Source organism: Leucoraja erinacea, chromosome 23 (genome assembly GCF_028641065.1).
Source record: "Leucoraja erinacea ecotype New England chromosome 23, Leri_hhj_1, whole genome shotgun sequence".
NCBI classification, from domain to species: Eukaryota; Metazoa; Chordata; class Chondrichthyes; order Rajiformes; family Rajidae; genus Leucoraja; species Leucoraja erinaceus.
The window spans coordinates 14,708,723-14,728,033 of NC_073399.1; the positions used below are offsets into that span (position 1 = coordinate 14,708,723).

The following is a 19,311-nucleotide window of genomic DNA, read 5'->3' on the forward strand; positions in this document are numbered from 1 at the left end:
CCCAGTCAAAGTTGAACTGTGTCAACGGGCTCATCACAAAATATCTTTTGTTGTACTGAAGGTTGCAAACAATAAGGCAATGCTGATGTTGTTTGCATTTGGCAAGCTTTACATCGGAGCCCTATTCTGATGAATGGTTCACACAAAATGGCTCCAAAACCAGGCCGAGAAGGTAATTCATTATATTCGCTCCACTTTTAAAAATCTTCACTTCAACAGCAGCATTTCAAGAGAGTCAAGAGTCAAGAGTGTTTTATTGTCATGTGTCCCAGATAGAACGATGACATTCTTATTTGCAGCAGCGCAACAGAACATGTAAACACAGTACACACAGTAAACAATATAATAAATGAGTAAAAAAGAGTTTAGCGTGTGTGTATACACACACACATGCATACATACACATAAAAACAAATAATAATAGTGCAGTAATAACAATAATAGTCTAATTTAGACACAAAATGCTGGAGTAACTCAGCGGGACAGGTAGCATCTCTGGTGACGTCTTGGGTCGAAACCCTTCTTCAGACAGTCTGAAGAATGGTCTCGACCCGAAATGTCACCCATTCCTTCTCCCCAGAGATGTTGCTTGTCTCGATGAGTTACTCCAGCATTTTGTGTCTACCTACCATTTAAACCAGCATCTGGAGTTCTTTCCTACACAATAATAGTCTATGTAGTTCAGAGCTTCTTTGAGGTTGTAGTGTTTAATTGCTAATGGCTGTAGGGAAGAAGCTGTTTCTGAACCTGGATGTTACAGTTTTCAGGCTCCTGTACCTTCCTCACAATGGCAGGGTTGAAATAAGTATGCGGCCAGGGGGATGTGGGGTCTCTGATGATGTTGGCTGCCTTTTTGAGGCAGCGACTCCAATAAATCCCTTCGATGGTGGGGAGGTCAGAACCCCTGATGGACTGGGCAATGTTCACAACTTTTTGCAGTCTTCGCTCCTGGGCTTTCAAGTTGCCGAACCAGGCCGTGATGCAACCAGTCAATACACTCTCTACTATACACCTGTAGAAGTTCGAGAATCCTCTCTGACATACCGAATCTCCATAATCTTCTCAGGAAGTAGAGGCGTTGATGTGCTTTCTTTATAATTGCATCAGTGTGCTGGGTCCAGGAAAGATCTTCAGAAATATGCACGCCCAGGAATTTGAAACTTTTGACTCTTTCCACCATTGTCTCGTCTATATAGACAGGTTTATGGGTCCTCATCCTTCCTCTTCCAAAAGTCCACAATCAGTTCCTTGGTCTTACTGATATTGAGAGCTAGGTTTTTGTGCTGGCACCATTTGGCCAGACAGTTGATCTCACTCCTATACTCTGACTCATCATCATCTGTAATTTGTCTGACAATGGTGGTGTCGACAGTGAACTTGAAGATGGAGTTAGCACTGTGTCCGGCTTTACAGTCATGAGTATAGAGTGAGTAGAGCAGGGTGCTCCCGTACTGATTGTTATTGAGGAAGACAAAAATGCGGGAGAAACTCAGCGGTTGAGGCAGCATCTATGGAGCGAAGGAAATAGGCAACGTTTCGGGTCGAGACCCTTCTTCAGGTCTGAAGATCTGCAGTTCCCTCTTAAAAGTTATTGAGGAAGAAGTATTTTTGCCAATTCGCGCAGACTGTGGTCCGTTGATGAGGAGATCGAGGATCCAGTTGCAGAGAGATACGCAGAGAATGCGCATTTCTTATGCTAACTATGCTCTTCTTAATCTAATTTAACTTTACTGGACTATATCATCCACTAAACTTTATTCCCTTTATCCGTACACTATGAACAGCTTGATTGTAATCATGCACAGTCTTTTCGCTGACTGGATAGTACGCAACAAAAAAGCTTTTCATTGTACCTTGGTACACGTGACAATAATAAACTGAAATACATGTGATCTAGACCTGAAACGTTAACTTTTCTCTCTTTCTACACATGTAGTCTGACCTGCGGAGTATTTCCAGTATTAACATATTTTCAGGATTTTCAGAGATTTGGAAGATAGTTATGTGCATGTTACTATCAACGCGATCTGTAACCCAGGTGGATTTATCAAGTAATAAGGCTTGGCACTTTCCAGCATTCAACGTCACAATAGCATATCCTCCATCAATTTATTTAGTTTCATAATATTCATGCTTCGCTGCTTTATGAACACTCTGTACACAGCTTGGAGACAGAAAGAAATGCAGATGTTGATTTACAAAAAAATAATGTGCTAGAGTAAGTCAATGGGGCAGGCAGCAACTCTGGAGAACATGAATATCCATGTCCACCAGAGATGCTACCTGACCCACTAAGTTACCCCAGTACTTTTGTTGGGTTGTTTTATGCACAGACAGCTTTTACAGTTTGACTTGCAACATAGTTGTAAATTGTCTCTAGTGTGGGTAGGACAGTGTCAATGTGTGGGGATCGCTGGTCGGCACAGACTCGGTGGGCCGAAGGGCCTGTATCTCTCAGCGACACTTCTTAGTAGATTTAGGTGCGATTTATTCTCAAAGAGAAGATAGACACGAACAGCTGGAGTAACTCAGCAGGTCAGACAGCATCTCTGGAGAAAAGGAACAGGTGACAATTCGGGATGAGACCCTTTTCCGACCCAAGTCGGCACCTTTTCTCCAGAGATGCTGTCTGATCCGCTGAGTTACTCCAGCATTTTGTATCTATCTTTGGTTTAAATCAGCATCTGCAATTCCTTCCTACACATTTATTCTCAAAGAGCTCCATCTTACCTGGGATATTGTGTATGGTGATGGCAAGGATGAGTAATATAATGCGCTTCCAACTGCTTTGTTGTTGCTGCTCAGACCTCGATTGACTGAATGCCATCAGACTCTCGGAGTTGTCAGACTGCGGCGCTCTCTTTCTCTGATGGACTTCTCCATTGTCTACTTTGTCTGAAAGGATAAATTATCATCAATAAGAAAGCTGAAGTACGTTGCGAGAAATGATTTTTGTTTATTTCTTTTCACCATCTTAAATAGTTTGACATTCAGAATTGAAAGGAATCTTTTCCAGGACTTGCAAAAACATAATAACCTTCAGCTCACAAACATGTTTTCAGAAAAAAAGGCACGTGATCGAGCACTCTGTCCTTCCACTTTCCACTGGCTCTGATAAGGATAAAGATTCTTGTGTAATGGCTTTTGCCAACGACTAATGCAAGTGCAGTGCAGTAGTAACTTTAAAAGAACACTTTACCTCAGAATCTCCCAAAGCAATTTACAGCAAATGGATGACATTTTAAAGAACAAAAACTGTGCTAATGGAGGAAATGTAATGGAATGAAATTTAAGATGGGCTCCCATTAGGCAAACAATTAAACTTTTGTGTTTCAAAGGAAAAAGAGGAGGGAGGAGGCTGTCCCCCCTCCCATTGGTACAGAACATTTGCATTTTTCAGCTTAAAATTGTGCAATATGGTGCATACTGCAGCGAGTCTTTTAACTTACACTTGAATGCAATATATATGCTTTAAGTTGGATTGGAGCGTTTTTGAAAGGGGGGAGGCTGTGTGATCACTGATCACTGGCCTTAGGGGCTACCCGGTGAGGGAGTGGAGCAACCGAGTGGGGAGAGGATGTGGAAGAAGGGTGTCCCACCTCCCAGGGTAGGAACGTTTTGAAATTTGATGTATTAAAATCATGTTTTAGTGCACTGTAGAAGTATGATTTCAATGTTTTTTGTATGAAGTATTTTTAAGAGGTAACTTTTTAAGGGGTAACTTTATGCACACAAAGGGTGATGGGTGTATGGAACAAGCTGCCAGAGGAGGTAGTTGAGGCAGGGACCATCCCAACATCTAAGAAAAAGTTAGACTGATACATGGATAGGACAGGTTTGGAGGTATGGACCAAAAGCAGGGGTGGTAAAAGAGAGAGGGAGAGAGGGGGAAAGAGAGAGATGGGGGGGGGGGGGGGGGGGCAAAGAGAAAGAGGAGAAAGAGAGGGGAAGGAGAGGGGGGTCTATCTTCCCCCTCTCTCTCCCATTCTCTCCTCCCTCTCCACCCCTCTCTCTCTTCCCTCTTTCTTCCCTCTCAACCCTCTCTCTCTTCCCCCCTCTACCACCTCACTCTCCCCTCTCTCTCCCTATATCTCTCCCCTACCTCTCTCTCCCCTCTCTTCCCCCCTCTCCATCTTCTTACACTCCATTCACTCCCCTCTCTCTACTCTCACCCCTCTCTCTCCCCCTGTCTCACTGTCTCCTTCCCCCCTCTCTTTCTCCACCTCCCTTTGAGAGTCTGTCCCTTTGGCACAGAGACTCTCGCGGCAGCTGTGCAACGCTTCCGATGCCTCCGATGGCCCAGGACTCTCGCACTGGAGCTGCTCGATGGCCGGAACTGCAGCGAGAGAGACTTGGCAGCCCCGCAAACACTCGCCTGTCCCGGCTCCCCGCATCTGTTCCCGCAAACACTCGCCTGTCCCGGCTCCCCGCATCTGTTCCCGCCACTGGTTCTGCTTACATCCCTCCCGCAGCCCCGGCTCTCCAACACCCGCAGACCATGCAGTTTATCCAAGTTTTGAAATTTTCATTGATCACAGAATTTCTCACCACAGAGCGTGAGAAATTTCTGATCAGCGTGAGGGCGTGAGAGTTTGCTTGAGGGCCCTGCCATGTACCTGTCTCACTGTTTCTTAAACGTTGGGATAGGTCCTGCCTCAACAACTTCTTCGGGTAGCTTGTTCCATACACCCAGCGCCCTTTGTGTGAAAATGTTACCCCTCAGATTCCTATTAAATCTTATCCCCTTCACCTTAAACCTATATCCTCTGGTCCTTGATTCATTCTGGGCAAGAGATTCTGTGCATCACCTGATCTAATCCTCTCATGATTTTATACATCTCTATAAGATCCCCCTCATCCTCCTGAACTCAACATCTTTCCTGTAACATGGTGCCCAGAACGGAACACAATACTTTAATTGCAGCCTCACCAACGTCTTATACAACTGCAACATGACCTCCCAACTTCTATACTCATGACCTCCCAACTCAATACTCTGACTGAGGAAGGCCAATGTGCCAAAAGCCTTTTTGATCTACCAATAAGGAACCATGCACACTGCACTCCTAGATGCCTCTGCTTTACGACTGTGCAGGTCCTGCCTATGTTAGACTTCCTAAAATGCAACACCTCAATAAATTCCATCAACCATTCCTCAGCCCACCTGGCCAATCGATCAAAATCCTGCTGATAATTTATCACAACCACCTTCACATCTGCAAAACCACCCACTTCTGTATCAGAAGGAACTGAAGATGCTGGAAAATCGAAGGTAGACAAAAATGCGGGAAAAACACAGTGGGGGAGGCAGCATCTATGGAGCGAAGGAAATAGGCGACGTTTCGCGTCGAGACCTTTCTTCAGACTGAAGACGGTCTCGACCCGAAACGTCGCCTATTTTCTTTGCCCCATAGATGCTTCCTCACCCGCTGAGTTTCTCCAGCATTTTTGTCTACCCACTTTTGTATCATCTGCAAAATTGTTTGATGTGTTTACATATCTGTAGTCAGAGTCAGAGTCAATTTAATTGTCATTTGGACCCCTAGAGGTCCAAACGAAATGCCGTTTCTGCAGCCATACATTACATACAAATAGACCCCAGACACAACATAATTACATTTAACATAAACATCCATCACATAGCTGTGATGGAAGGCCAAATAAACTTATCTCTCCACTGCACTCTCACCCCCCCCCCCATACAAGAGCAAATCATAGCCCCCGGCTGGCGATGGCGATTGTCCCGCTACCATTAAAGCCACGCCGAGTGGTGCGAGGTCGCACACCGGGTTTTTGTTGGAGCCCCCGGTGTGCGCTCGCAGAGCACCGGCACATCCAGATGCGCTGCTTTACAGTGATGCAGGCCCCGCTCCAGGAGACTCTTCAAATGCAACTCGGGCAGGAAAGTCGCCGTTCAGGACCCTGAGAAGCGGTCTCCTTCCAAGGAGCCGTGGGCTCCCGGCGCCGCCGTCCACAGACCTGTCGTTGGAGCCTCCGACTCACAACCACCTTCACTAGCTGCAGCAGCAGCAGCAGCAACAAACAGCACCCACTTCAGCATCAGAAGCGAACTGACCGCTCGGACCCGGCCAGCTCCTCGACGGCAACGTAGACGGCACCTGAGTCCCCGGTCTCTTCCAGTGGGGCCGCTCCTCGTTGCGGCCTCAACGACGACTGAGACCCGACAAGAAAAGGTTGGGTCTCGGTGCAGGGAGAGATTCACAAAGTTTATTTCCCCCCCCCTCCCACCCCACCCACCCGCCCCCACACACACCCCGACATAAAATACCCAAACTACATAAAAACACAGCAGAAATAATAAAAACGCGGACAGGCTGCAGAGGCCGCCGCTGGCCAGAGCCGCGCCGCCAACCGGAGTAAGAATGTCATCATTTCTTTCCGGATATATGACAATAAAACACTCTTGAGACGTGGATAGGTGGGGTTTCAGGTCAGAACGCTACTTCAGAATGATTGTGGTGGTGCTGGGGCGAAGAGAGGGTTGGAGGAGAGGAGAAGCAATACGAAGCCTGCCCCCTCACGTGTCTGCCACTCGCCAGACTTTGTCCTGCCCCCCCTCCCCTCTCTTCCAGACCCACCCCCCCCCCCCCAAACTTTAACTACACTCACTCTTTCTCTCTCTCAGAATTCCTCTTTGGAAACATAATTCCTGCAGCAGTTCTGATGTTGAGAGTGATCACAGCTCTGCTGAAATTTGAGCCTACCGTGACATGTTCCAACTGGCAAATAATTCATATTCTCCCAGTAGCAACATAATTAATCGAATTAACAGAAATGTGCAGATAAATTTCGATAAAGAATTCGGAAGAGAGGGGTCTTGCTTTGGAGATATGTCCTGACTTCATGAATGAATAGATGGCATGGCCTAGTCACGGAGAATGGCGACCCTCAGGAATTTGCCACAATGGAGAGTTGTGGAGGCTGGATCATTGAGAGTGTTAAAAGAGAACACAGCCACGTTTTGAAGGGTCAGGGAAACAAAGGACGCGTGGAATTGCCTTGCATCATTTGCCAATTGCAAACTGTGCTGCAGACTCCCCCAACAAAACAAAATCTATTTATCAGATCTATTCATTTTTTAATTCTTGAAAATTTGATTAGAATGACCCTGTAACCATCCAAATTCCAGGAAACATGATCTCCATCTGTGTAACAACAGTAGAAACAAGGAGTTGCAGATGCCGGTTAATGCACAGAAGTGCCGGAGTAACTCTGGAGTACCTGGATAGATGATACTTGTCCCGCCGAGTTACTTCAGCATTTTGTGTGTGTGTCTTCGGTGACACCTATCCATGTTCTCCAGAGATGCTGACTGACCTGCTGAGTTATTCCAGCACTTTGTGTCCTTTAAGGATGTGTGGAACTGGCACACAGGAAGGGTTGAGGCCTAAGGCAAAGCAGTCATGGTCATTGTGAAAGGTGGGACAGGCTTGAGGAACTGATTGGCCTACTCCTGCATCTATTTTCTCATATTCATACGTGAGAGATGGAGAACAAGTAGTATATGCAACTGGAAGGTACACAAAAAAGCTGGAGAAACTCAGCGGGTGCAGCAGCATCTATGGAGCGAAGGAAAAAGGCAACGTTTCGGGACGAAACGTTGCCTTTTTCCTTCGCTCCATAGATGCTGCTGCACCCGCTGAGTTTCTCCAGCTTTTTTGTGTACCTTCGATTTTCCAGCATCTGCAGTTCCTTCTTAAACACAAGTATATGCAACCGACTTTGTTCAGAAATAGAAGAGCAACAGTTAATAAAGTAAACATGGTGTTTGGCCACCATTCCAAATCGATGCAATATTGATTCATGGAAGTTACACTGAAGCGGAAGAGTGCACTAGTTGTGTAACAACGTCAATACCATGTAACCTTGTCAATGAAGCACAAGATAGGCAATAAGATTCTGGAAAGACGTAAAGGCAATGGCTGTGAATCCCTTGTGTTGGTGAGTCGAAGTACAAGCGATGGTCAGAACAAAAGAATTGCAACAAATGGATGCATGGCGGCACAGTTGCGCAGCGGTAGAGTTGCTGTCTCACAGTGCCAGAGACCCGGGTTCAATGTGTTGGCTGTACGGAGTTTGTACGTTCTCCCCAGGATGGGACTTTCCTTACACCAACTCCCGACAGCTCAAGCATAGAATGCCTTTTTTTTTTTTTTTGTTTTGTTTATTTTATTAGAAGTTAATACAGCACGAAACAGTACAGTGGAACCTAATTTTAGGTGCCAACTATGTAATACCGTAATCCATTCTATGTACAACCTCTAGTTTTATGTTATGAGAAGGAAGGAAGCAAGACAAGAAAAAGAAAACAATAGAAAGAGGAAAAAGTGGAAAAATAGATGATAGAGAGTAGAAAAATGTGTAGTGTGTATATAAAAAAAAAAAAAAAAAAGAGAAAGTGGAAAGTAGAAATAGAAGAGAAGGCCCCTTAAAAGAGAATTTTTCAAATCTGTATTCGGAGATGTAGATCTATCCGCGTCATGAACTGAAATCAGCAATCTTTACGATACCGCTGCGTCACATGATTGCAAAATGTCGATGAAAGGAGACCAACTCCTTAAGAATTGGTCATATTTATCTATTATGTCGGAGTCTCATTTCTTCAAGGCGTGCTATGTCCATCATATTCCTAATCCACATTTTACCAGTTGGTATGGTTGTATTTTTCCAAAATTTAAGTATCAATTTCTTTCCAATTATTAACCCATAATTTAAAAAAAACATTTTGATCTTTATTTAAATTGGTATCTTCTCCTATTATTCCAAATATAATCCATTCCGTTTTGGGTTCTATTCTTGACTTGAAAAGCTTTGTAAATATATCAAATATATCACTACAAAATTTATTCAACTTTGTACATCCTACAAATGAATGTGTTATATTAGCGTTTTGAAACAAACATTTATCGCATCTGGGAGAGACGTTTGGATAAAATTTATTCAACCTCGTTTTTGAATAATATAGTCTATGTAATAATTTGAATTGAATTAAATTATGTATTGCATTAATAGAACAGTTATGTGTATTCATCAAATACTTTTCCCATCTATCCTTCGAGATCTTTATCGTTAGCTCATGTTCCCAATCTTCCCTTAATGCTTCTGTTGAGGGTGATTCTCTATTTAATATATTATTATAAAAGTATGATATTAATTTTTGTGAATCAGCCTTAATATTCATTGCTTCTTCTAAAGGATCTAAAAATATAGTTTGAAATCTATGTGTATATTTCTTCATAAAGTCACATACCTGTATATATTTAAAATATTGATTATCCTTCAATTTAAATTTTAATTTTAATTGTTGAAATGTTAACAGTTTGCCCACTTCATACATATCCCCTATTTCCTAATCCCCAATCTATCCCATTGTTGATATGTGTTGTCGATGAGAGAAGGTTTGAATGCGGGGTTGTTCAATACTAGGGTTAGCACTGATAAATTATTTAATTTCAAGGATACTTTTATTTGTTTCCAAATTCTTATTATATTGTGAATAATTGGGTTCTTCTTATATATTATACTATTCAATTTTATCGGTGAGAGCAGGATCGTTCCTATATCGTGCGGATAGCACTCCTCTTTCTGCATTCTTATCCACTCCAACTGCTGAGTGGAACTATCCAGCCAGTACATTATGTTCTTAATATGCACAGCCCAGTAGTAATGCATAAAGTTAGGTAATGATAAACCCCCAACTTCTTTAGATTTGCACAAATGCTTTCGTTGAATTCTATGTGTTCTGTAGTCCCATATAAAATTAGTGATAGTGGAATCTAGTTTTTAGAAAAAATATTTTTGGAATATATATTGGGATCGCTTGAAACAAATATAATAATTGTGGTAAGAAAGTCATTTTTATAGCGTTAATTCTACCTATCAATGAGAGCGGAAGCGTTTTCCAAAATTTAATCGTATCATTCAGTTTATTTAATAGTGGTATAAAATTGGCACTAAATAATGATTTGTGTCTTCTCGTAATTTGAATACCCAGATACTTGAATTTTTCTGTTGCAATTTTGAAGGGGAATTTTAGTAAGTGTCTCGAATCCTGTGGTTTTAAAGACATAATTTTGCTTTTATTCCAATTTATTCTATATCCTGAAAAAGAGCCGAATTCCTCAATTAGTGTTAATAAGGTGGGTATACTCGTTTGTGTATTAGTAATATATAAAAGGATATCATCAGCATATAATGAAATTTTATTCTTTGAGTCCTTGGTGTTATATCCGTGAATATTCGGGTGATTTCTAATCCTTTCGGCCAGCGGTTCTATCATAAGGGCAAATAGCAATGGTGATAAGGCACACCCTTGCCTATTACCCCTTGATAAGTAAAATTTTGGAGATAGCGTATTGTTAGTTAATATTCTTGCCGTAGGTCTATCGTAAAGTAGTTTAATCCATCTAATAAAATTCCCTCCCGTATTAAATTTTTGGAGTACCTTGTATAAATACTGCAATTCTACTTGATCAAATGCCTTCTCTGCATCCAGCGTGACAACTGAAATATCTTCATTATCCTCATTATGAGAGTACATTATATTGAAATGCCTTCTCAAATTATTAAATGATTGTCTTTTGGGTATAAATCCCGTTTGATCCGTATTTATTAAATTGTTAATATAATTATTTAGCCATCTAGCTAGAATCTTTGCTAAAATTTTCTGATCCGTATTTAGAAGTGAAATAGCTCTATAAGAACCCAGTTCATCTAAATCTTTATCTTTTTTTGGTATGAGCGTTATTGTTGCTTCTGCTAGGGTTTCTGGTAGTTTATTTTCAGTATAAGCCTGCATGTATAAATTGAATAATCTTGGTACGATTGACCCCTGAAATCTTTTATAAAATTCATTACTAAAACCGCCTGGTCCTGGGCTCTTCCCATTTTTCAGTGAGTTTGTTATTTGTTTTATTTCTTCACTAGTAATCCGTGCTCCTAATTGCTCTTGTTCTAAACTATCCAATTTTGGGAGCTTGCAATTATCTAAAACATTTGTAATTTGAAACGTGAGTGACTTCGTGAAGAAGCCCGCCCCAGGACGCATTGCGGCATTTTACGTTTCAGCGTGCAAAGCGGCAGCCGGGAGTCAGGGCTCCCGAAGAAACGAGAATAAATCTAAGTTTAGGTAAGTACTTACCTTTACTGTTGCAGCCCCTTTGCGTCTGCTTGTTTCCCGCAGGGCGTGCAAGCGGCCCCCTTGGACTCCGGGAGGAGTTTTCCGTTCGAGGGAGGGGAGGAAAGACGCTACCAAGAGATTCAACAGCGCAGGAGACGGCGCTAGCACTGTGTTGGGGTCCCCTCAGTCCTCGCTCTCCCCTCGAGTACTGTCCAGGTGAGGCAGGCAGGCGGGCGGGGGAGGAGGCTTCCGACATTTGCGGAATCAGGGGGACCCACTGTACAGTGCTGGCGTGGAGTGCGCTGCAGGAGTGCAGGTGAGCGGCAGCCCGAGTGCAGAGAGAGAGAGAGAGCAAGGACCGCTAATCACGCCCTGTTCCCGACTCTCACCAAGCCCGTCAGCATCAGCTGCGGGCTTGCGGGGGAAAATGCTTTACGAAAGGACGTCGTTGGGCAAAACAGGGGTGGACCGCTTAGCGGGCGGTTTTTTTTTTCCCCGGCGGTGGAGCCGACATCGGACTGGGACGTCTCTCCACCCAGGAGGGGGAGAGACAACCGCCTGAGCTGCAGGAGCGGCTCTTGGGCATTGGGAAGGTGAGTTTGCAGTTGTGTGTTATTACAGATTTCAGGAACTCAACGCAAAAAACTCGCAAAGAGAAACTGCCCCGCTCCAACTCTACCAGCGGGGCAGCAACCGGCGGCAGCGTCGCTCGCAGCGTTTTCGCTATCCCTGAGACCGAGCCAAGCCAGTCTCGCCAGAGCCTACAGATCTGTCTTTATTTTAGATGTATATAAATTGTGATAAAATTGGGCAAACCTCTTATTAATATCCTTAGGCAATGTTAGAAACTCACTCTTATCCGATTTAATTTTAGTAATAGTTTTTTCCTTTTCTCGTTGCTTCAGTTGCCTCGCAGTATTTTATGTAAATTCGACTTGTTTTGTAATTTGGATAATTCAACTTTAAAGTTATCTTATTATGTTTATTTATGGTTGGGTCAGTTGCATTGTCCAGTTCTAATAATTTTATTTTCTATTCTATCCGCTGAAGTTCTCTTTTATTTTCCTTATTTTGAAAACTTTGGTAAGAGATTATGACACCGCGAATATATGCCTTGAAGGTTTCCCATAATAGCGGTGCAGAAATACCCGGCGTGTCATTTATTTCGAAAAAAAGTTTTGTTTGTTCTTTTATATACTCATAACCCTGTGGGTTATTTAATATGTGTGCATTGAACCTCCAAAAAGGTTTTATACTCGGCATTCCCTCAATTTTAATTATAAAAGTCAATGGTGAATGCCTTTTTTATAAGAATCATATTTTTTTGCAAAGCTATTTGGCAAGGATGTGCTTATTTTCCTCTGGGTATGAAGGAATTTGTTGGGGCACTGAACTGAATAACACCTAACTACTGAATGGGCTGAAATATGACTTTCAATTGATCATTCAATTAATAGGAGCTGAATGCACTGATTGAGACCTAACATGCTGCAATTCTGATGGACTGAGATAATTAGTAGCTCCTTCAAGCACTGACCATTACAGCCAGCAACACATTTGTTTATCGTTCAATGTCACATAATGACGCCTATAATTCACCAGGTCCCCAGTGCATTATTTTCATTACTATTGGCCTCATTGAATTTCAGAAAATCAGGTGTCATTTTTCCATCTCTCCCTGTCTGTTGCCATGGCACTGGTCTAAAATATACTGTGCTCAGAAGACGTTAAGAACACAGTGGGATCAATCTGTCTTTAAAGATGATCGGGGAAAAAACCCCCACACCAATGGAAATGTAATCAGACCAGATACAGCAGGGACTCAGCAAACAACTCAGAAGCCTCCTGAACAAGGGCAGTGAACGGATTTTTTTACCATCATTATCAGCACCAAAAAAACATAAACACTAATGTTGAGCACAATATGTCAAACCATCAATGATGCCTCCAAATAAAGACACAAAGTGCTGGAGTAACTCAGCGGGTCGGGCAGTATCTCCGGAGAACATGGACAGGCGATGTTTTGGGTCAGACGGAAGAGGAGACCTAACCCCAAACATCCCTGTCCATGTTCTCCAGAGGTGCTGTCTGGCCCGCTGAGTTACTCCAGCACTTTGGGTCTTTTTTATTTGTAACCAGCATCTGCAGTTCCTTGCCCTTGTCGGGTTTATGGAGTGAGCTGTCAGAGGAAGAAGTTGATGCAGGTACAAGAATGTCAACCACTTTGAAACTTTTTGCTCTCATCACCAGAATGTTAAGCATCCAATTTATACTGAACTCAAGCTATTTAAAAAAAAATCTATAATTTTCGACGATATTGTTCCTCGATGCTAAAGTCAAAATGCCTTGAAATTGATGGAAAATTTAAAAAAAGGACGAACTACAAGGCCTTTGTATAACTTTCATCAAAATATCCTTCATGTTTTACAGTCGACAAAGTGTTCTGAAGGAAAGCACAGGTGGCAACCTGCACAAAGCAATAACTGGGCAATCAACAATCCTGGAGACCCAAGCGACTGTAGATGCTGGAATCTGAAGCAACACACAATCTGCCCGAGGAATTTGGTGGGTTGAGTAACATCCTGTGGTGGGAAGGGAATTGTTGATTTCCCAGGTTGAAACAGTGTATCAGTCTTAATCCCGACGCAAGGTTACAATTCCATTCCCTCCAGCAGATGCTGCTCAATCTGGTGAGTTCCGCCAGCAGATTGTTGTTGAATCAGTTAATCTGCTTGGGTGGGGTGGATTGAGGCAAAGAACTTGCTTTCTCAAATGGAATCATAAAATATTTAACATCCACACAAAAAAAATGAAAAGCAGTGGGTGGGAACGGGTAAACTTCTCATTTTAAGAAGACACTTCCAATACTGCACAGGATGTCTGCTTATCTGTAAGAAATAACTGCAGATGCTGGTTTACATCGAAGGTAGACAAAATGCTGGAGTAACTCAGCGGGACAGGCAGCATCTCTGAATGGAAGGAATGGGTGACATTTCCGGTCAAGACCCTTCTTCAGACTGGACTCTGAAGTCTGAAGACTCCAATCTGTAGAAGGGTCTTGACCCAAAATGTCACCCATTCCTTCTATCCAGAGATGCTGCCTGTCCCGCCTGCTTACTCCAGCATTTTGTGTCGAAATCTGCACATCCTGAGTTTTCCACAGATGCTTCAGATTTAACATGCAATTCATAAAGAACCTCATTTTATCGGACCTGTTCAATTCACCAGTCACTTGCTTTAAAAATATCTGGAAACGTCTGTTACACAAACTAGGTGCACCTGCAACCAGCCGCCATATAAACAACATTCAAAAGTTCTGTCTGTTTAGTTCAGAGGTACACAATACACACAATACACAATACAATTTATTTGTCACTTGAACCTCATAGAGGCTCAAATGAAATGTTGTTTCTGCAGTCATTCACACAGGAAAAAAAAGACCCAAGCCACAACACAATTTACACAAACATCCATCACAGCGTATCTCCTCCTCGCTGTGATGGAAGGCAAAAAAGCGTATCTCTCCCCTGCACTCCTAGAGCACGGAAGCAGGCCCTTTGGCGCACCGAGTCCACACTGACCAGCGATCCCCATAAACTAGCATCCTGCGGCACACTAGGGACAATTTACAATTTTTACAGAAACCTGCACGTCGTTGGAATGTGGGAGGAAATTGGAGGACCTGGAGAACACCCACGCGGACACAGGGAGAACGTACAAACTCCATACAGACAGCACCCGTAGTCAGGATTGAACTCGGATCTCTGGCGCTTTAAGGCAGCAACTCGACCGCTGTGCCACGGTGCTGACAGGACCAGGGTGGTCCTGGGCATGTTTTCTTCATCCAGCCTTTTATTCTCAATAGTCATAAAATGACCCAAAGTACAAGAAACTATTAAATGTTGGTGGTCGATGAATTGGGAGAGGAAACCAGAGACACAGGCCTGAGTTTTGAGGAAGTTTTCGAAGAGGATATAAGTGACAAGATGGAGGACTTTCTTGTGTGCTCCAAGTGGTTGAAGTCCCTGTGACTGATTATGACGTTCAGAAAGATCTGTAGAGTAAAATTGTGGACGGACATTTATGACCAAAGGTGGAAGCAGAAGTACAAGTGTGAGGGGTTGCAGACGTACGATGGTTAAGGCCCTGAAATATTTTATAAATAGAACAGGGATTCTGAATCTAAATTCAGCAAAAAGCAGCCAGTTTGGCATAGTGACGAGTGAGCAGATCTAATTGGAAAGTGAATATGGGGTCTGCATTCTCGACATGATTTGGATCATTTTAGGTGGAGATTGCAAAACCTGCACACCTCAAGGCCTGAGTGAGAGACCCACGGCAGTGTAGGTCAAGTAAGGTTAAGAAAAGGCACAGCGATAATGCGAACATAAAATGCCGAGATGGAGGATGGGATCTGGAGTTTGACTCAAACACGAAGGGCACAGGAAAGAGATATAGAAAGTAAAGGAGCCGGCAGGGAGCATTCTTTCTCATGGGAAACCCAAACCCATAACTCAATTTTGTTCATTTTACATCACTGCCACCTTGTTATGTCTTGATGTGGTCAGGCAGGAAGTAGACCAATAATTAAAAAAGAAAGACAGGTGAAGAACTGGCATGTATTAACCCATTCGGAGAATCTTAGGAAGAAACAGGGCAGTAGGCTTGGAAGTCACAAGGTGACATGAAGAAGCTATTGAAAATATGCTGTTAAGTAATTGCTGTGAGATGCTGGTTCTGGTGGATGGCGCAGTTGCGCAGAGGTAGACTTGCTGCCTTACAGCATCAGAGACCCAGGTTCGATCTTGACAATGGGTGTTTTCTGTGCAGAGTTTGTACTTTCTCCCTGTGACCACGTGGGTTTTTTGTCGGGTGCTTCGGTTTTCTCCCACACTCCAAAGACGTGCAAGTTCGTAGGTTAATTGGCTTCAGTAAAAAAATTGTAAATCATGCCTAGTGTGTAGGATAGTACTAGTGAATGGGGTGAACGTTGGTCGGCGCGGACTCAGTGGGCCAAAGGGTCTGTTTCCGCGAGGTATCTCTGTATCTATATCTGTATCCCTGTGTCAAAAGAGAAGCAAGTGCACTGGGGATGCATGAGCAAGGAAATGAACCTGTGAAGGGGAGGGAAGGAAACGACAGGGGAAATGAGGAATGTGTGAGGCAGCAGCAATAGAGTGGTGAGATATTCATAGCCAAGCTGTATTCTAAAAGTGACGGGCTGGTTGCAACAACAACATATATTGAGTCCTATTGCATATATAGTTATGCTATTAAAAGACAAAACTACTGGGGTTGTAGATTTACCCACAGAGATATTCCTCAATACTAAAAAATCAGCAGTCAAGGAACATTGCAAGAAAGTTCTGCACGCTACATTATGCAGCTGCTCCAGCTGTCTACATCTGGCTACACTTTCTCAAACACACCAGGCTTTCAGAGAACAGCTCTTGGACAGTAGTCTTGCAACTAATACATCCAAGCCCTTTCATCTGGCAGTACTTCATTGCAAGTGGCTGCTGGTGCTCTATCATGAACCGTGAACAGTAATGATTTTTAATGCAGTTTTGACTGTTTGCAAAGATGAGTTCTTTTGGGTGAAATATTTGCACAAAATCCAATATTACCCAGATTGCAGAATACGGAAAAGTGCTTCTCAGACAATGAGATTCCTTTGAAGTGCTGGGGCTAATGTGAAAGTAGCCAGGGAAATGTAGTGCCACATAGGAATAACAGTGTTTAAGAAGGAACTGCAGATGCTGGAGAATCAAAGGTACACAAAAAAGCTGGAGAAACTCAGCGGGTGCAGCAGCATCTATGGAGCAAAGTAAATAGGCAACGTTTCGGGCCGAAACCCTTCTTCAGACTGGAGTCTGAAGAAGGGTTTCGGCCCGAAACGTTGCCTATTTACTTTGCTCCATAGATACTGCTGCACCCGCTGAGTATCTCCAGCTTTTTTGTGTACCTAGGAATAACAGTGATGGCTGAGGTTAGAGCTGACACCACAGTGGGTTGAGATGCTCCATGCTCTACCACTGGAACTCATGGCTGCTTGGACTATTCCACCAGGCATTAGACACAAAAAGGTGGAGTAACTCAGCAGGTCAGGAGTATCTCTGGAGAAAAGGAATAGGTGACGTTTTGGGTTAAGACCCTTCTTCTGAGAGTCAGGGGAAAGGGAAACAAGAGATATGGACAGTGATATAGAGGGATGCAGAACAAATGCGTTCCTTCAGGCAAGACAGGAAATTCTCGTCATGTCTTAGTCCAAAGTTTAACTGCGATCAGTCAGTCCTTCAGACTCACCAACATTGGTGCACAAGGAAAACGATCTTCCACAGATGGCACTGGCAACTTACAACAGGACGAAGACAAAGGCTATTGAAGAAAAGGTGAAGTTAGGTCAGGACAAAACAAACTGCTGAGGCTGCTTTACAAATTAAAAATAGAAAGTGTTGGAACAACCTAGCAGGTCAGGCAGCATCTCTCAGCATCCATTTAAGACATGGATAGGTGATGCTTTGGGTCGGGACCCATCTTCAGACATTGAAGCGCAGTGATCAGTCATCAATCTGTCTGCAGAAGGGTCCCGACCCAAAACGTCACCTATCCATGTCTTCTAGAGATGCTGCCTGACCCACTGAGTTTCTCCACCACTTCATGTTCATTAAGTTAGGTCTTTTGAATAACTACCCTCCATCTTCTTTCACTAGCTTGTACAATTGGTTAACACTCCACTGGATTAATGCTACAAACACTAAAAGTCAAACAGATAAGTGGGTGAAAAATAATGAAAATTCTGGCCTTGATATGAACACTAAAATATATTTATTTAGATGTAGAAACAGTCTGAAGAAGGGTCACGACCCGACAGGTCACCTATCCATGTTCCCCATGAATGCTGCCTGACCTGCTGAGTTACTCCAGCACTTTAGACAATAGACAATAGGTGCAAGAGTAGGCCATTCAGCCCTTCGAGACAGCACCGCCATTCAATGTGATCATGGCTGATCATCCCCAATCAGTACCCCGTTCCTGCCTTGTGTGTGCAGGATGGTGTTAGTGCGCGGGGCCCGCTGGTCCGCGCAAGCTCGGGGGTCGATTGGCCTGTTTCCGCGCTGGATCTCTAAACTAAAGATACATATATGCCGATGGTTGATGCTGAAACAGAACCTTTACAAAACATCCTTGCATTGATTACATGATAGTGAAATGAAATCTGACTGCTGACTGCAGTGGTCGCTGAGCCTGGGACGTTAATTAAAGATGCAGGAAATTGAACAGACCCTTGTGTAATTTTAAAAATGTATTGTTCAAAAATAATCATTAAACATTTTATGTCTTGTGAGTCAATTGCAGCTGGAATTACAAAATCAGTTTATTTATTACGAGCGCTAAGATGACTTGCGTATAATAGTATGTCAAGAAAGACAAATTACTTGAAAATCGGATCAATCCAACTCATCTGTCTTTTGCCTCGAGCAACACAAAATAAGTAATTAAGATGTAAACAGACAATTGTTCTGGGAAAAGATTGGCCGTACAAAGTATAAAAGATTTGGAAACGTTTTTATTTCAATTGTTGAAACTCCAGGCCTCTTGGTATTGTTGCACAACCATGTAGCCTTAATCATTGAAGGGGTCTCAGAATAGACAGTAGACAATAGGTGCAGGAGTAGGCCATTCGGCCCTTCGAGCCAGCACCGCCATTCAATGTGATCATGGCTGATCGTCCCCAATCAGTACCCCGTTCCTGCCTTTTCCCCATATCCCCTGACTCCGCAATCTTTAAGAGCCTCATCCAGCTCTCCCTTGAAAGCAACCAGAGAACCTGCCTCCACTCTGCCTGAGGCAGAGAATTCCACACACTCACAACTCTCTGTGAGAAAAGGTGTTTCCTCGTCTCCGTTCTAAATGGCTTACCCCATTCTGGTTCTGGACTCCCGCAACATCGGGAACATGTTTCCTGCCTCCAGCGTGTCCAAACCCTTAACAATCTTATATGTTTCAATAAGATCCCTTCTCATTCTTCTAAACTACATGGTGTACAAGCCTAGCTGCTTCATTCTCTCAGCCTATGACAGTCCCGCCATCCCAGGAATTAACCTTGTAAACCTACGCTGCACTCCCTCAATAGCAAGAATGTCCTTCCGCAAATTAGGGGACCAAAA

The 19,311-nt window shown here is 43.3% G+C and overlaps 1 protein-coding gene and 1 long non-coding RNA gene across 4 annotated transcripts in view; one reads left to right on the forward strand and one right to left on the reverse strand.

Moving 5' to 3' along the window:
* LOC129708260 (zinc transporter ZIP11-like) overlaps nt 1-19,311 on the reverse strand; it is a 515,212-nt gene that overhangs the window by 252,175 nt on the left and 243,726 nt on the right. For all 3 annotated transcript variants that reach the window (XM_055653905.1, XM_055653904.1, XM_055653906.1), the window contains one exon: nt 2,731-2,895. In XM_055653905.1, the coding sequence (XP_055509880.1) occupies nt 2,731-2,895 (165 nt within the window). The remainder of the gene's footprint in view (nt 1-2,730; nt 2,896-19,311) is intronic.
* The window catches only part of LOC129708262 (uncharacterized), a 40,224-nt gene that overhangs the window by 14,539 nt on the left and 6,374 nt on the right, over nt 1-19,311 (forward strand). The window contains exon 2 of the long non-coding RNA XR_008725315.1: nt 13,571-13,705. This is a non-coding gene — a long non-coding RNA (uncharacterized LOC129708262). The remainder of the gene's footprint in view (nt 1-13,570; nt 13,706-19,311) is intronic.